This window comes from Lissotriton vulgaris, chromosome 1_1 (genome assembly GCF_964263255.1).
Source record: "Lissotriton vulgaris chromosome 1_1, aLisVul1.2, whole genome shotgun sequence".
NCBI lineage: Eukaryota > Metazoa > Chordata > Amphibia > Caudata > Salamandridae > Lissotriton > Lissotriton vulgaris.
The window spans coordinates 327,921,648-327,937,858 of NC_141685.1; the positions used below are offsets into that span (position 1 = coordinate 327,921,648).

The 16,211-nt window shown below is 46.8% G+C and overlaps 1 protein-coding gene across 1 annotated transcript in view; it reads left to right on the top strand.

Moving 5' to 3' along the window:
• Positions 1-16,211, top strand: part of LOC147747125 (cytochrome P450 4B1-like) — a 353,249-nt gene that overhangs the window by 288,729 nt on the left and 48,309 nt on the right. The window contains exon 10 of the mRNA XM_086952384.1: positions 6,339-6,403. Within this exon, the coding sequence (XP_086808510.1) occupies positions 6,339-6,403 (65 nt within the window). The remainder of the gene's footprint in view (positions 1-6,338; positions 6,404-16,211) is intronic.

Consider the following 16,211-nt stretch of genomic DNA (forward strand, 5'->3'; position numbering starts at 1 on the left):
CCTTACTCAGGTGTGGAGGTATCCTGTGAGCCTTCTCCCAGGCTCTCAAGGCCTTAATCAAAAGCAGGTTTCTTGGCTCCCATGATGATTTTCTTCTCTGCACAAAATTCCTTCAAATCATCCCTTTTGTGTGAGGACAGATTTGCCAAGTCGTGCTCTATGTCTCCTGTATCGAAATGTGGCTCCTGAACTGGTTCAATAACCTGTGGATACATTTTCCTCCTTTACTTGAACATGTAGAAAACGTTGCCAAATTTTTCAAACACTCCTCCACTCCTCTGTGGGAGGTTTTCGGAACTCTTTGAGACAGCCCTTAGGTGTTCAACAGTGTCCACAGAAAATACTTTTTGGGCACAAGGACTTCTTTTCTAGGTGTCCAACTATGCAAATTCTCAGACGTCTTAACTTCAAGAACTGAGTGATACAGCCTAACACAAGTTCTGGATTCCACCGCTAGGCACTAATGTCGGGAAATGGGGGGGAATTATATGGGGTCTTAGTGCAACCTCACTGTATGATAAACTTACCAACCTTTTTAGAACCCTTCGGGTTTTGTCTGGTAAATCCTTAGCTCAATCTTGGCTGTAGCACTGAGCAGCAAGGCTTATACAGAGGAACACGTATTAAGCCTTTAAACAGGACCAAAACAACTGAAGAAGAAATCGACACGACACTGAAGAAATCCGACACCAATAAAAAAAATATAGGTTGTATTTTTATAAGAATTTAGGCGCGAGAACGAAAAAGATCCACCGGAGGTTTCTGGAGATGTAGCTTTTGCAAGCAATAACAAATCTGTGCATAAGAAGCTTTTCGCAGCTAACATCTATAGCAGTAATCTCCACCCCTGCTACACCTGACTCAGCTTTTCTATAGCGCCAAGATGCTCTCGGGCATTATGTGCGCTCTACAAGTTTTATTTACATTACATTACAAGTTCACTTGACCACGAACAAACTTGGCAAACGCAACAAACTGGACGCTTAATACCTTTTTCAAAGAAAACTTAGGTAAGTGTCAATGTGGTCAGTTAGAAGTGCTTGGAGGGACCAACTCCAGCAGGGAACTAGTCAGGGGGACCAGCAGTGCCCTCAAGAAGAAATACCTTCAAAGGAGAAGCAATCCTTAAACAGTTCCAGGCAATGTATATGCGTTGCCATGATTCCTACAGAGTGGTCCTGATGCACGGTATGATGGAAGCTGAAGATGCTATAAGGATGCTGTGGATGCTACTTGGTTGATGGGTGTGTTTCTGGAGGGATTCTTTGTTCCACAAAGATGGTGCGAGGGTCCTGGTTGCAGGGTTGACATCCCACGAGGTTCTTTACCATCTGGGCAAAGTCCAGTTGCTACTGGACTACCAGTCACCCGTTGTTGCAGTGCCAGCTCCGTCATTCCTGAGTTTATACCTTGCCCTCTGAGGGTCCCAGCAACTCTCCTACAGTACTCCAGGGCTCAGCAAACTTGGGTGGAACTCTGTACATAGAGTCTTGGTTCTAGGTCCTGCACGGTGGTGGTGGTAGTGGCTCAAAGACTTTGGGCTACCAACTTGCCCCAGCAGGCTTCTTCAGCTCTTGTGGCCCTGTGGTGCAAGCAGGGGGCCAGTCAGCTGCCCCATGGGGTTCTTTTTGCTTGACTGGGCTCTGGAGGTGGCTTCTTGAGGAGATCAAGGCAGGCACAGTCACTCTCTTCTCCAGCTACCAGGTGCAGTCCTAGTAAGTGCAGACTCTTGTCGCTGGCCCTTTGATGCAGCATGGCAGTCCTTCTTCCGAGTAAGTTGAGATCTGAAGTCTGGGTGCCAGGGGTACCCTCTTTATGCTCGCGGAAAGTGCTGTGAGAGCAGATTGAGCTTGGTAGCCAATGCACTACCAGGCTCACTCCCACCTGGTGACCACTTCCTCTGGTATATGCCATTTGGCTACCCCAGGATGCACCATTCTGCAAACTCCCAAGATGGCTAGACCCCTCTCCTGGTGTACAAACCTTACTAGCCCACTCCTGGGTATGGCTACCTCAGGGCTCTACGCCCCTGGGAAACCGGTTTGGCAACTGGTTTCCCCTATTTGCTAACCGCGCCAGCCTGTCCACATCAACAGTGGGTTACAAAACAATGGAGAAACTCGAACATCCACCGGACCTGGGTATGATACAGTACAAAAATAAAGGTCACAGTGGAAATATATATTAACATAGAATTGAAACATCACCTTAATAAATCAATTTATGGCATATTAGTACTCATATTCAATGACAGCACAAATATCTGCATATTTATAAAATGGTGCTCTAACGGAAGAGAAAGAAGAATGCTCAAAAACTGTGCGCTAGTGAGGGATAGTAGAAAAAGGAAAGGCGATGTGCATTATATACATCTAAAACTGATAGTGCCCTATCCAGCCACTTCGAAGGCTAAATATGCAAAGAGCATAGTATCCTAATGGCATAGTAAATCAATTGCCGTTGTCTGTATGTAAGTAACCATTAAAAGACTGTTGACGTTTCATCCCCCGTAATGTGTGTAGGGAATCTTATCCTTAGAATGGGGTCTTCATCAGAACATGTCGAGACACCCTTCAAACCACCTAGACGGATAAAGTGGTGGTATTCGGAAATGTGGACCCGTAGTCTCCTGGATCATGGAGGCAATCACAAAAGAATCAAAGCGTGTTGATGGTAAGTCCTAGATGAGAGTGGAACGTCAGGGTTAATAAAAAAATGCTATGATATAAAAAATGTATACGAGTCGAACGTTAGGTTTAGTCAATTATTCCACCGTGGACTGTATCCTTATGCAATCTTGCCGCTGTGTGTAGATTGCATAAGGATACAGTCCACAACTGAATAATTGACTACACCTAATGTTCCACTCGTATTTATTTTTTATATCAACCCGTTTTTGGGATTCATTCAGTTGGGCAATGTTTGATTAACCCTGACATTCGATTCTCATCTAGGACTCGCCATCAACACGCTTTGACCCTTTTGTGCTCGCCTTAATGACTCGGGAGCCTATGGGCCCACATTCCCGAATACCACCACCAAATTCGTCTAAGTGATTTGAAGGGTGTGTCCACATGTCCTGTTTAAGACCCCATTCAAAGGATAAAATTCCCTTCACACATTACGGGGGTCGAAACGCCAACAGTCTTTTTTGGTTTCTCACGTACAGACAACAGCAATTGATTTACTGTGCCATTAGGATACTATGTTATTTGCATATTTAGCCTTTAAAGTGGCTGGATAGGTCACTATCAGTTTTGATGTATATATTGTACATCGCGTTTCATTTTTCTACAACCCTCACTAGAGCACCCTTTTTGAGCACTCTTCTTTCTCTTCTTTTGGAGACCATTTTATAAATATGCAGATATTTGTGCTGTCATTAAATATGAACACTAATATGCCATAAATATGAATAAATTGGACGAATTGATTTATTAAGGTGATGTTTCAAATCTATGTTAATATATATTTCCACTACATCAACAGTGGGGCAGCCCTACATCATGGTGTAACACATCGTCCCTTCAAAAGGCAGCTTCACATTTGAAGCCTGCCTTTTGGGGCTAACTCCCATGTGGCTTCCTGCAGGAGGGATGCATCACCTCCTTGGCCTGCAATCACTTATTGTTCTTCTTCCTTAGAGTGGTTGGCATGCCTCTCCAGGAGGGTTGAAAGCTGTCTCGTGGAGCCGGCTCCATGTGCGCCTAATAAGGCACAGGAGTTTTAAAGGCAACGAAGGGGCAGATTTGCTAAAGCTGCTCACTGTAGCACATTAAATTAATATTGACTTGAGATACAAGTTGAGTCTAATGTAACAAGTCATTTGATACCGTTGATTGCCCACTTTGGTCTCACGTTCAGGTGTTAGCACAGCTGAGGGGTCAGCTTGTAACCCTGTACTCGCCAATTGGGCAACTAAGTCTTCCCACAGTAAAAGTGGTTGTTTTACATGTTTTTTGCTGTCAGAACGTGCAATGGAGATGTCCTGTCTGTGCCATATGTTGCACCCTGCCTTTAGGGCTCAGTTGGCCTCTAAGAGGGGTGACTTACACAGATGTCCTGGGTAAGAGGTAGTCAGGCTAGTAGTGCACAACTGCTATACCAGTCTGCAGTGGTGGACCTTCTTTAATTGGGGAACTCCAGAGTGACACAATCAGTGCTGCAAGCACTGGGATACCCCTCTAATGTCTTGGTCTAGGTGCCAGGGTACTATTTGCTGGTGACTTACAGGTAAGTTAGCTATTTCCAATTGAGTATAGCCAATTCGACATACACTTTAGTGTCAGGGCGCTGGCACTGAGTTCTGGTTAGCAGTCTTCAGTGTACTCTCAGAGTGGAAAAACAGACAGCATCAATCGAAAAACATGGGGTGGCCATACACAAAGAAGCATTTCTTTACAATATGCATTATTCTATTTCCCAGAATCCTGCTTTAGATGTCACTGTTAATATAAATGTGTGGAGCAGTGTCATGGGAAATTTGACCTATTCCATTCCTGAAAAGGAACCTTGAAGTTTTCCAGAAAGTATGTATTGTCAGTAGCTTCACCCATGTTACCTTTACACTGTCTTGCAGCTACTGTGATTTAACCAAATTAACTAAAGTAAGCATGCCTTCGGGTTTTACAAGAATTACTTCCTGAATGTAATTGCTAGTTAAAATGTATTTTTATTAACGTTACCCACCTAACATTTTCTATAATAGTTCTTTAAAATAAAGAAAAAATTGCCCAGCATTGCTGTTACTTAAAAGAGTTGTGTGATGCCACAACAGCAAATCCCCTTTTGGCTGATAGTTACAGACCCATCTCCTTGCTCCCAGAAGCAAGCAAACTAATTGAAAAGCATGCCAATGAACACCTGTCCAATTTCCTGGAAACTCACGGCATTCTCCACCCCACCCAGACAAACTTCAGATTGAACTGTAGCACAGAGACCAGCACAGAGACAGCACTACTGGTAGCGACTGAGCAACTCCGTTACATTTTAGATTAAGATGGATCAGCTGCAATGATAATGTTGGACCTCAGCGTGGCCTTCGACACTTTGTCACACACTACCCTCAGCCAGAGGATGATGTTAGCTGGAATAGCAGGAGACGCCATCAAGTGGCTGGAAGCCTTCATGGGAAACAAAAGTTTCCATGTGTGTGAAGGCCCATTCTTTTCAACCATCCATCCTTTACAATGCGGAGTGCCACACGGCTCATCTCTAAGCCCTACACTTTTTAATATGTACGTATGCCCCCTAGTTGAAATCGTATGGTCACATGGACTGACCTTAGTGTAATATGCTGATGACACTCAATTCATCATGGCCCTCACTCCTGCTTTCAACTGAACCTCCACCCAACTCAATTTATGCCTCAAGGATGTTACAGACTGGATGTCGTCTGCAAGCAGTCTGAAACTCAATGGCGATAAAACAGAGGTTCTTGTGATAGGAAACTATATGGCAAGGTGGAGGGAACTGGTATGGCCAGAGGAACTTGGAGAATTATCTAAACCTGCACAAGTTGTAAAAAGTCTAGGATTCTTGATATATGATAAAATGATGATGGAAACGCAAGCCTAAAGCTGTTGGGATCATGTTTTGGCATTCTGAGATCCCTCACAAAGTTCTAACACATGCTACCACAGTCCACGAGGGGAATAGTGGTGCAGGGTTTCATAAACTCACTTCTAGATTATGGGAACTCCCTTTAGTTAGGGAGTCCAATATACGTGGTAAAAAGTGTCCAAGGGGTCCAGAACACAGCAGCCAGAGTCCTTCACAAAATACCTAAGCAGCAATCAGCCAGACTAGCCTTAGCAGCCATTCACTGACTTCCAGTTCATAAGAGAATTCTTTTTAAGGCTCTCTGCATCGCACATTGGCCCTTCCATGGAAAAAGACCAATCATCACCCGGAACTTACCTTCTACGTTCCAGTGAGGTCCCTTTAGTCAAGCAGACAAGGGCTCATGTCAGTGCCTAAAGACAAAAGAGTGAGAAGTGGCAACCGCAGCTTTGCACATCTTGTTCCCAATCTCTGGAACTCCTTCCCTTCTCCCCTCAGACGTCAGCAATCAGAAGTCTTCAGAAAACTTCTGAATTAGGGGATCTTGCTATAAGGGTCATGTAGGTTTTCCAGAAATGTTGTTGCAGTAAGCGCTGGAAGGCGCGTTCGGGTAGCTATGTGCTATATAAAAACAACTTGAAATACTACATGTACAATTCTGTGAAATGAAGTCAAGGTGTATTACTACTTTGTTTCAGAGGCTTTTGATGGTATTTAAGACTTTACAAGTTTTTACGAGAAATGTGAATTGCCTCTTTCCCTTCTGTTTTTCACAGGCTGTTTGGCAGCTATAAGCATGTATTGCCTTCACAGAAACCCCAGTGTGTGGACGGATCCAGAGGTAAATAGTTTTTTATTACATTTGCGTTGATAAACTGGATGTTAGTCCAGAAGCATGGTACGCAGATATAAGGTTGTGTGTGCTTTCCCCTATTAAGATCCTCTCCCTTAGTTTATTTAGAATTATGAATATTGTGCAGAACACTGTTATATGCAAAAGTCGATCAAGGATGTGTTTTAGCTATAAATGACCAGGTAGTCTTTTGACCTAGCTTCTATTGTCTATTATAGCCTTAGAGCACCCCGTAGCGGGCTGTACCTGCCATTAAAAGACTGCTTCAGTGTTAAAGGCCCGAGCCATGGGCTCAATTGTGGATTTTGCACGCAATTGGCCAAAGGCGGCTTTTTGTCCCACCTTTTTGCCGAGACCTATTGTCATGGAGTTCGCTCTGAAGGGAGCTAGAGCTGTGAACACGCCGACCAGGGTCTGTGAACGCGCTTATGCAGGCCGGCCGAAGGCAGGCACACACACACACGCACGCGCAGTCTCTCACACACACACACACGCAGACACACTCACACACGTGCAGACACACGCGCGCAGACACACACACACACACACACACGTGCCAAGCCCCCCAAGCACCACTTACCGCATCAGCCGCCACTCCTGACTTCTGCTGCCACCGGTCCTCTGGGCCATCCACTCTGTGGGCGCGGGCTTCTCGCAAAGACGGAAGTCCCGCCCCTCGACAGCCGTGAGCGTGCACATCCCGAAACCGGAAGTTCGGGAGTGTGCACGCTCACTGCTTGTATTTTCTTGTTTTGCTCTGTGGTGCGTTCTTAGCAGCCCATCGGAGAGCACTGCTTTCCACCAGACTCTCTTCACCCGAAAGTTTTTTTTAATACTGCCTGGGAAAAAATGAAATGGCCGGTCAACAAGGGCACTTGGGAGGCCTCTCACTCCCAGTGAACCCGCGGGCCGACTGCAGCCCCCACCAGGGCCCCCCCCCCCCCCCGCAGCCGCCCTATGCGCTGGACCTGGGGAGGACACGGCGGAGACCCCAGTGCTCCGGAGAAGGAGGAGTTCCAGCTCCATGGTCTCCGCTGAGATGTCCGGCGGCGGCACCAAGTCCCACCGGAGGACCTCGCTGCCCTGCATCCCGCGGGAGCAGGTAGGACAAACTTTGGAAGTCCTCGCATAACTTTCCCCCGGCATGCTGCAGCCTCCCTCCCTCCCTCTCCAGCGCCCAGAGTCTGACAGCTTGAGGCTCCGCCGGGGAGAGGCTGGCGCTTCTCTCAGACAGATCTGCTGCACTCTTCGGGAGTCTGCTGGGCCGCTAGTCCGAGTGGGGAGGCGTCACCAGGGCAAGGGCCCCGGTCCGCAGCCGGTAGGGTGTGCTTGACAGGGGCGCTAATGCTGTAAAGTTGTGGCTCCATCAGCCTAGGTGAGGTGTGACGAAAGCAATACCCATCAACCACAAATGCCAGCCAAGGGGTGTGTGACAAGAGTGCTAGCACATGCAAGACTGTCAGGTCCGCTGCGAAGCGAAATGCGATAAGGCGCTAGTAACTGCAAATGTAGGACTCGCATGCCCACAAAGTGTGACACGAGCATTAGTGTTCGGAGTTTGCCAGTGCCACTCAAGGGGGAGGTTAGACAGGAGCGCTAGCGCCTAGAGTCTATCGGTGACGCTGAAGGCGGAGGTTTGACAGGAGCGCTAGCGCCTAGAGTCTATCAGTGCAGCTGAGGGGATGTTTGACAGGCCAAGTGTAGGGACATTGGCAGTCCCGCATCACAGGGAAATTGTGTGAAAAGAGCACCAATGCCAGGAGATCGTCTGTCCCGGTGACCTGTCCTCACACTCGCAGTGCAGGTGACAGGAGCACTATTGCCTGAGACTGTTTGTGCCCCCTGGGGGGAGGCGTGTCAAGGACAGGCGCTGCTGTCAGGTTACTGCCAGTCTCACTTCACTGAGGAGTGTGACATGTTGGTGTGTGGGGGGGGGGTGAGGGGATTAGTGACGGTCACTCCTGCTCTCCGTGCCGGGTTTCAATGGCACTAGTGCTTCAGGAGCAGGCCACTGGTGCCCCGAGAATGTAGGTGCCTTCTCGAGGTAAGGACAGCCACTGGTGCTGGGCACCGACTGTTCCGCATCCTAGGGGGTGGAACAAGAGTCCCCAAGATTCTCGTCCCCGCTCCCCGGAGAACTGTGAAGGGGCTGGGTGTTTGATGTCCAGAAGCAGTGTCACCCAAGCGGTACCCGGCTCTGGCCGTGCTGCCGTTTGCACCGGCCCGGGTTTTGTTACACGATCGTGCGCTCAGCTCTGCCCTGCTCCTCACTCTGTGTTAGTGATACACAGGACGCGGGGCAGAGGGCAGACGGCCCCCGTCACTGCTCCTACTCTGTGCACGTGTGTTAGCCTGAAAGAGGCCCTTACTAGGAACTGTCTGTTGGGTGTGCGTGCTTGATATTCTGAGCACCCCTGGGCGCTGGAGTACCGTGAGGAAGAGTTTGTGGCAGACCGCTGGGTGTTTACAGCGTTTTGAGCTAAGGATCCTGAGCTCATGGCTGTCTGTGCACAGTGAGGCCGCAGCTGGGGCCGGGACGGGGGTCCCATGGCAGAACCCTCGCACTGCATTAGTGTAACTTTTTGTTGTTTATAACCAAAGAAGCTCTCCGGTACCACGTTTCTTTGCCAGACTTTCTGTTGCCCTCTAACTCTGGGGGGAGGGCTATGTATTACGTGCACTACGCCGGGCACCAGGGCCCTGTCGCCCACCTGAAGTGTGTGCTGCGGTGCAGTGCCCAGGCATCAGGACCCTGGCACCCACCTGAAGTGTGTGCTGCCGAGCAGTGCCCCGGCACCAGGGCCCTGTCGCCCACCTTAAGTGTGTGCTGCGGCGCAGTGCACCAGGGAACAAGGGCCCTGTCACCCACCTGAAGTGTGTGGTGCCCCGCAGTGCCCTAGGCACTGAGGCCCTTGCTCCCACCTGAACTGTGTGGTGCTGCGTAGTTCCCCGGGCACCAGGAGCCTGGCGTCCACCTGAAGTGTGCACTTCACTCAGAGGTTGTCCTTTCACGCTCCAACTACAGGGCCACAGACTTTGCTTCCTGTGTGCCCCGAAGGTGGCACTTTTGCCGGCGTCTCTCAGCACTATGCAGCCCGCGGGATTGGGGTGGGGGCGTTGACACATCGGCCCCTGAAGCTTCGACTCTTACTGTACCTCTCGAACCACCCCCACCCCTCATACGTGCGTACCTGCGCTGCCACTGGCATTCACTCACCATACAATACACAAAAGAGCAGACCAGGTCTGGAAATCATGTGTGGTTATACCAGTCGCAGCGGCGACACATGGTGCAAGTGTAGATGAAGGTTGTTGTCAACATATAATCATTAATAACACATTTAACAGAAATTGTTAAACAAAAACCTACGCAATTCCCATCAGACCACCCTTTTTGGTGGATTTTACGTCATGTGGGGATTGCTGAACATTCCGTCCGACCTTGTAGTGCCGGTGTTGGAATGGATACCAGTGATGTAGTCAAAATAAACATCCTAGTGTGATGCTGGTGAAAAAGTGCAGTGCTGAGGTGATGGTGATAGATAAAAATGGCTACACAGACTTCGAGGAAAATTTTGACAAAAGTCCATGTGCCAAGAGTTAAAAAAGCGCCACTTAGAAAAATTGCCTACTGGCACAGTGCAGGGCGGTCGACATGTTTCAGCCGTAGGGGCAATTGCCCCGGCTTTCTTCAGGACCTTTGAACATAGTATGGCTACTGCACTTACATTGAAGTGAAAGATGTACTACAACACAATACATAAGTTACTCATCTACCAGGAACTTCAATACTTAGGTGTCCACTGGAGGGAGATCAAAGTGTTTTCTTCCTATCAAGAGACATGAAAACATTTGGTCAGACAACGCTCAACTCTACACCCACAACCACATATGTACACAGAGACCGATTCGCCACACTTGCAAGAACAAATTGCATTCTGCATTTTAGACAAGCGTACTAGCTTCATCACCATGAGGCATTTCCTCACGATGATACTCACCCAGCGTTGTGTGGGTGAAGACCTCACCTCACCCGGCGACCGCTCGGGAGTATGAGGCCCCGCTCTGTAGTGTAGAAAAAGGGGTACAGTAAGCACACTCCTTTGCTGTACCCAGTCCAATAACTCTACACTTATATCCCAACAGACGTGTGAAACCGACCCAACTACCTATCCAAAGTCCTGACACCCATGGAGTCCAATCAAGGCATCCTACATATACTGGTGTGCATAACTCAATAGGTTATCCTTTAGTGACAGACAAAAAGCTGTGCACTGACCTCAGGCCATAGTATATTGACAATAATGGAGGGTGCTGTAATGCATCAAAAAGTGGCCAACTCTGGCACACATGTTAATATAGTTCCTTAAATACTTAGGAGCATGAATGACAGAAAACCAACAAAAGACTAGATATACTTGGAATTACATAGCATGTTAGCTAACAATGGATGTGCTGACCCTATCTGTACTACACGTCCCATTCCTTGAGAGTGAAAGTATCCACCCTGTCTCCTTGCTAGGTACAAGAATGTAACTGATAAGGTGAAAAACCGGTTCAAAAGACGGTAAGAAAAGGGGCAGTAGGAGGCTCACCTATCCGTCGGTGCCTCCTGGCTTGCAGCGAGCGGAAGTGGAGGTAAAGGTTGTACCGCCATATCCCCTTATGTAGCAAGCATTAATTGGCTGTATCGAGTCGGTTAGAAAATTCAAGCGCGAGCCAACGCAAGAGATAGTACTACTTCTCCGCGCATGCGCGATGACACCGAGCCGCTTCTCTACCGCACATGCGCAGTAGAGCGTAAACGCCCAGCTGTAGCCTCGGTTCATAGCGCTCTACAAAGGGATATGCGCGGTTTGTGACTCACATTTCGAGATAATATCAAGTTGGTATAGAATAACCAGGCATTCAATGGGTCTAATTTAGTCGAAATTTTTTTTTTAAATAAGTCAGAGGAGCATGTAAAGAGGGGTATGTGAAAAAAACGTGTGTCAGAAAACACATCGTCTGAGCAGGTAATATATCCTAAATAGTATCTAGACATGTGCTGTATCATGGACAGTCTGTCAGAAGTGCCTCTACAACCATAGGTGTCTAGAGGGGAAAGATAAACATAACTGTTTCTTGCATTGGTGATATAGAAAGAGAGATTACCTTCGCAAAAATGGCGCTAAATTGAGCCCCTTTGCTGATTTTATTAGTTGCACACAGGGAATGTTATTATAATGGAGTGTCAGGAGATATAGGCAGAAGGGCAGCATACACAAATGAGTTGGGAGAGCTGTGGGTGCAAACAAAACTGCGTTTGCATCTATATCAAATTGACCCGCAACTAAACAGTTGCTCTAAACATAAAAAATAAAAAATAAAACAGGTGTGTGGAGGGTCGAGGGGAATCTTTAACGACCTGTCTGCTCGTACCCCTTATGCCAATATACAATACACAAAAGAGCAGACCAGGTCTGGAAATCATGTGTGGTTATACCAGTCGCAGCGGCGACACATGGTGCAAGTGTAGATGAAGGTTGTTGTCAACATATAAACATTAATAACACATTTAACAGAAATTGTTAAACAAAAACCTACGCAATTCCCATCAGACCACCCTTTTTGTTGGATTTTACGTCATGTGGGGATTGCTGAACATTCCGTCCGACCTTGTAGTGCCGGTGTTGGAATGGATACCAGTGATGTAGTCAAAATAAACATCCTAGTGTGATGCTGGTGAAAAAGTGCAGTGCTGAGGTGATGGTGATAGATAAAAATGGCTACACAGACTTCGAGGAAAATTTTGACAAAAGTCCATGTGCCAAGAGTTAAAAAAGCGCCACGTAGAAAAATTGCCTACTGGCACAGTGCAGGGCGGTCGACATGTTTCAGCCGTAGGGGCAATTGCCCCGGCTTTCTTCAGGACCTTTGAACATAGTATGGCTACTGCACTTACATTGAAGTGAAAGATGTACTACAACACAATACATAAGTTACTCATCTACCAGGAACTTCAATACTTAGGTGTCCACTGGAGGGAGATCAAAGTGTTTTCTTCCTATCAAGAGACATGAAAACATTTGGTCAGACAACGCTCAACTCTACACCCACAACCACATATGTACACAGAGACCGATTCGCCACACTTGCAAGAACAAATTGCATTCTGCATTTTAGACAAGCGTACTAGCTTCATCACCATGAGGCATTTCCTCACGATGATACTCACCCAGCGTTGTGTGGGTGAAGACCTCACCTCACCCGGCGACCGCACACATGATTTCCAGACCTGGTCTGCTCTTTTGTGTATTGTATATTGGCATAAGGGGTACGAGCAGACAGGTCGTTAAAGATTCCCCTCGACCCTCCACACACCTGTTTTATTTTTTTTTTATTCACTCACCATAGACACGTAAGAGTGCAGCCCACAGACCCAAAGTAAGTAACACGCGGACAAAAGCCTCTTCGGGAGTAGTAAGCGCTATATAAATGCGATTTCAATTTCAAATAAGGCCTGCAGTTCCTGTGACCTCCGATTCTGTTAAAAGTCTTGCTGTTTAAGAGTTTTTATAACATGCAAAAAATAACTGACACCTTACATCCTAGACACAGTTTGTATGATACATTTTAAACCCATATTTACGAGATGTCTGCATTTATGCGTAATTGAAGAATCTGCTATACATCAAATCTAACTATGCACCTAAAAAATGAATCTCCTTTCCCGATCGAGCAGATTTGGGGCTACTACATTACTCTGTGCGAGCTAAGACACAGAGTTTCCAGCTCCGGGTTTCTTCTTTGTTTATTTGACAGCAACAGAGCAATTCTACAAAGCCCAACAGTGCATTGTGGAGGTTGCAGTATTAGTCAGTTTGGCACAGTACATAACATTGATTTGTAACTGGAAAAAAACAGGGCTCGACGCTCTTTGCATATTACAGGTTACCCCGTAAAGTTTGCAGTACAGTTGTGGGTGTGCGATATTGTTGTCGGGCATAAGTAAACAATTATTCCAACGTTCAGCTGTCCTTCCTGCTAATTATGTGCTGAGTGATTAACCATCTCATTATGGAATATCTCGCGACTCTGATGGACTCATTTCTACACAGTGCACACTTGTATGTGGTATAATGACATTTCTAGCTGAACATATTTTCAAAATTATTTTTTTTTACTGCAAATGCCCATATTTATTTAACATTTTCATTTGATTAAGTAAATATTACCACGAGGGCCATGAAAAACAGAAGGCTGACTCAGATGTGAGCCTCCAGTGTGGGAAAGTTTCCACTGTCTGATCCGGGAGTGGGAAGGAATGTGCTCCGCTTATAAATATCCCAGAAATGCACCAAAGTGTGTTATTTACATTAGCTCGCTCTGGTCGCACGGTTCCCCTCGCGCTTCGCCCGTGTTGTGTGCTCCAGAGTGCTGTGTGCAGTTGAGTGCTGTGTGCTGTAGAGTGCTGTAGAGTGCAGTGTGCTGTTGAGTGCTGTAGAGTGCAGAGTGCTGTTGAGTGTGTCTGTGTGAGGGTGGCTCTGTGTAGGGTGTAGGTATTGGCATTGTCAATGACAATGCCATTTATTTAACGAGTAAGCTATTGGCAATGTAAATGACAATGCCATTGATGATTTAAAAAAAAAAAATGTCATGAGCAATGCCAATAGCTCTACCTTTAATGATGCCGAGACCATTGCATTGTAAATGCTTGTCTAAGAATGTTGACGATACGGCCTAGATCTTGCGGTTACGAGCAGAGGCAGGCATTGTGCCATCTGCTTCGGGTCACATTTCAAAGGTTGTTTTTGATGTGCTTCGCGCGGCCGCGCTTGCAAAAGCCTCCTCCCCTACCCCTTTGCTCACCTCCCCTGGCTCCTTGTAATTCTTCCAGGAGTGGGCTGAGAAAGAAGTAAACGCAGCTGATTCCATTAGTTTCACACTTCGCTCATCAGCATGTGTTAATAATGTTAAAACCTTCGAGAATGATAAAATATTTACGCATGATCCTAATTCTGAAAACGTTCTGCCTAAAGCAAGCACTGCTAACGATTGTTAATGTTCCAAGGAACAATACAACATTGATTCAAGCATGGGGGAGGGGCCAGAGGCAGGGGGTGGAGGTCGAAGCACGGAGACCTGGGTGCTAGAAAAGAAACGAAATTCTACCTCTGCAGCTGAACGTCACCTGTGCTTGTCCGTGCTACGACATTCACGGGAGGTGCAGCCAGGGGCACTGGAAGTATGCAGTTCTTTGGGCGCAACGTTTTCCGCATAATTATGGATTTACAGTAATTGCCACACAGTGGTGGCTGGTGACTTTTCAAAGTAGCGGGGCGTAAAAGTTGGGATGAGTGAAACTGAATGCTGTTAACTTTAGAAAGGTCAACAAACATGTTATTTTCAGCAATTTTAAAAATGGGGCACTTGGAGCTACTCAAATAACATACATTTGTTTTTATAGTGACAGGTTTCTGCCAGTACCTCACAAAAATATACCCGCTTGAAATGGGTAGATGTTGGCAGACATCTGAACATGTTTCTAAAATGATGTCTTTTCTTATTTCTTTCAAAGAGGCACCTTAAGACTCTGAGAGAATGCATTCAGACAGGCAAGTTAAGGGAGAAGGTGCAAATTAGGCTTAATTTATTTACTGACACACAAGGCTACAAACCCTGTAGTGAACTGAAAGGCATACTTTTTAGACAGAAACCTCTTATGAGATCGAAGATTCAGCATTTCCTACTTTCCCTTACTTTTTTAGCTTTCTGAGCCATTGTAGTGTCTTCGCAGAACGCTTGGACCAAAATGTAGCTGTGTGCCTCATCAAACTCCAACTCTGTCACAGCTGTGGTCTGAAATGACCAGGCAGACACTGTCTCAAAAGCAGCAGAATTGTTTCTGTTTGTTACTTCGTGCCTCACTATTTAATATAGCACGTATGTCTCCTTACACTTGCCCCCTCAAACCACTGATCCCTAGAATCCGGCAGTGATTTCTGCGGTTGACAAGAGGCACGTCTACAAGCCTTTGGCTAGTCTTCAGGCATTCAAAGCCTCACATTTGTCTGTTACATCATGCGTGTTTGGCACATTCGAATAGAATAAATCCTGGCACACTATGGTGAGTCTGCCTGCACTAAACATTTGCCCCCACTGCTCAATGTCCATGTGGCATTGGGAAAGCGAATTTACAGCAGGGAGTGTCAGGCCACAGATAGGCAAGGGATGGAAACGGGATCTCACAGAAAAGCTCTGCCCTGCTGCACTTGTGACGCCGGGGCCCCTTTCAGGCCCTAGCCCTTTGTACATAACGGCGACGACCACCCTGCGGACATTTTTACATTTTGGGTGTGGAGAGGCATCGTTGTGGGCTATGCCACTAACTACCTATGCTGGGACATGAAAACTGCCAGTGTGTGACGTGCGAGTGGTTCCACAGACACCTGGCGAGGGCCTGATTACAGTCAAGGGGAAGCCTGCTCGTCTTTCTGACCAGAACTGCTCTTTGTACTTTCAAAGGTGTGTTGCTGTCGTTTCACTTCTGACTCATTCAGGACAGTTACCACGCAGCATTCCCCATTAAACAAAGAGAAAAACACATCCGCAAATAACAGCTCTTCTCTTGGGATCCCTGCTTTTCAGATGGCCTGTGAAGATGCCGATGGCTATACTGCACGGCATACAAAACAGCTAAACTGTAGGAAAATGAACGTATAGATTGCATTTTTGAGGGAAATTGTTAACATGTGTTTGTTTTCTCACTTGTGGACCAGTCGGGTTTCTTGTTTTCGGACTGCTGCAAGTATGT